General features: G+C 51.7%; 1 protein-coding gene across 2 annotated transcripts in view; it reads right to left on the reverse strand.

Annotated features, from left to right (window-relative positions):
• Nucleotides 1-441, reverse strand: part of CHMP7 (charged multivesicular body protein 7) — a 10,435-nt gene extending 9,994 nt beyond the window's left edge. The window contains exon 1 of one of the 2 annotated variants that reach the window (XM_011378979.2): nucleotides 60-441. In XM_011378979.2, the coding sequence (XP_011377281.1) occupies nucleotides 60-358 (299 nt within the window). In that variant the 5' untranslated portion in view covers nucleotides 359-441. The remainder of the gene's footprint in view (nucleotides 1-59) is intronic. The other variant, XM_011378980.2, reaches the window with a different exon arrangement.
• Nucleotides 442-1,672: the final 1,231 nt, after the last annotated feature.

Genomic DNA, 1,672 nt, shown 5'->3' on the forward strand with positions numbered 1-1,672 from the left:
CCCGCCAAGCCCCTGCCCTCAGGGAGCCGCCCCCGCTCGGGGTCCGGACCCGCCCTCACCGCAGCAGATCCTGCAGCACCGTGGCCAGCCCCAGCGGGACGCTGCCCTTGCGCTGAAAGGCCTCCTGCAAGTCCCGCAGACGCAGGCGCACCACCCCCTGGCGGCGGCTGTGGCTCAGCACCAGCGGCGCCCAGAAGCCCATCTTGCTGTCCCAGTCGGTGCTGTTCACCTCGCGACTCCTTTTGAAGGCAGAGAACAGGAAGGACATGCGCTCCTCATCCTCCTCCCACTCGGGGGGCAGAAGACCTGCCGGGTCTCCCCCGGCAGGGGCCTCGGCCTCCCGCTCTGGGGACCACATCGGAACCCCAGCCCTGCCAAGGGACCGAACACAAGCCTGGCCGTGGTCCCCTTCCGCCCTGGTTCCCTCCCGGCTTCCGTTCTTTGACCACCGCCTCCTTGTCATTACGTCACCGCGGCCCCCAGCGTGAAATAAGTCCCGCGCATCCTCACGCCGCATGCGTCGCCTTGTTCTTCCTGCGCCAGGAGGCGAGATGATAACCCTATTTTCAGAGAGCATTAGAGCGCTTGCGCCAAACCTCCTTCCGCAGTCTTTGTGCGGCTAAGAAGGGCCTCGCGCGTGCGCTGCGCGTGGGTACAGGTGGCAGCCCCCTCCGGAATCTTAGTTTGGGGAAGCGTTGTAGAGAGGCGAATGGTTATACCTCTAAGTCGTCGTTTCAGGTCGTGGGAATGCAGTCCCGCTAAGGGGCGCCAGAGGCAGTAGGATCGCCCGCGTGGATTACCTTTTCCCGCTCATCGACCAGCCAGCCGTTCTTACTTCAGAAATTTAAACTTCTGAGATAGCTTCCTTCTACGATAATGTCAGCGGATAAACAGAGATGTCGGTCGCTCAAGCTCTGTGACAGTATATACACTGAGTTTGAAAGGTATATAAGCTCTTACCACTCTTGCTCCCCACCTTCTACCCTGGAATGTCCCTCTGTTTCCTTCTCAGTATCAATATCCCTTCGGGTGGAGCTCAGTTCTAATCATCCGTAAAACCTTCTCCTACTATCCTAACTCATTGTTGATCTCTTTCCTGGACCGCACAGTTTAGCATTTACTATTTTGTGTCCTTTTCCCTCGTTCCCCACCGGCAGGTGCAATGGCTTAAATATCTTGCTATGACATATAGTGGTGCTGAAGAAATATTTCATAAGCTGAAAAGTGCCTAACTTGACTCAGGCCCTTCTAAATATCTTAGAATCTGGTTAGAATGAGAGCTCATATGTATGAGATTCTTGTTTTAAAAATCTTCTGAGCGATGAACATGTCCAGTGTTTTAAGAATAAATTGGTTTTCTTTTTAATTGAACCATTTAAAAGGTGAAAGGAATTTCTTTAATGGAACCAGCTAACACCAGAGTTGAATATGAATCTGGCCTCTGCCACTCACTGGCTGTGTGAACCTTAGTTAATTTCCTAACTTTTCTGAGCTTCTGTAAAGTAATATTTCCTAAAGAGTCATTTGAAGGAAATCTTACGATGTATGTAAAGTATAGAAGGTGTTAATATAGTACAGCACATAGAGTAGGTGTTATCACTGAGTGGCAGCATGTTTAGAAGTGGAAACTCAGTGTAAGGGAGAATTTTAACAAGAATTTTGAAGGAGGAGA

This window comes from Pteropus vampyrus, unplaced genomic scaffold (assembly GCF_000151845.1).
Source record: "Pteropus vampyrus isolate Shadow unplaced genomic scaffold, Pvam_2.0 Scaffold350, whole genome shotgun sequence".
Classification (NCBI taxonomy): Eukaryota; Metazoa; Chordata; class Mammalia; order Chiroptera; family Pteropodidae; genus Pteropus; species Pteropus vampyrus.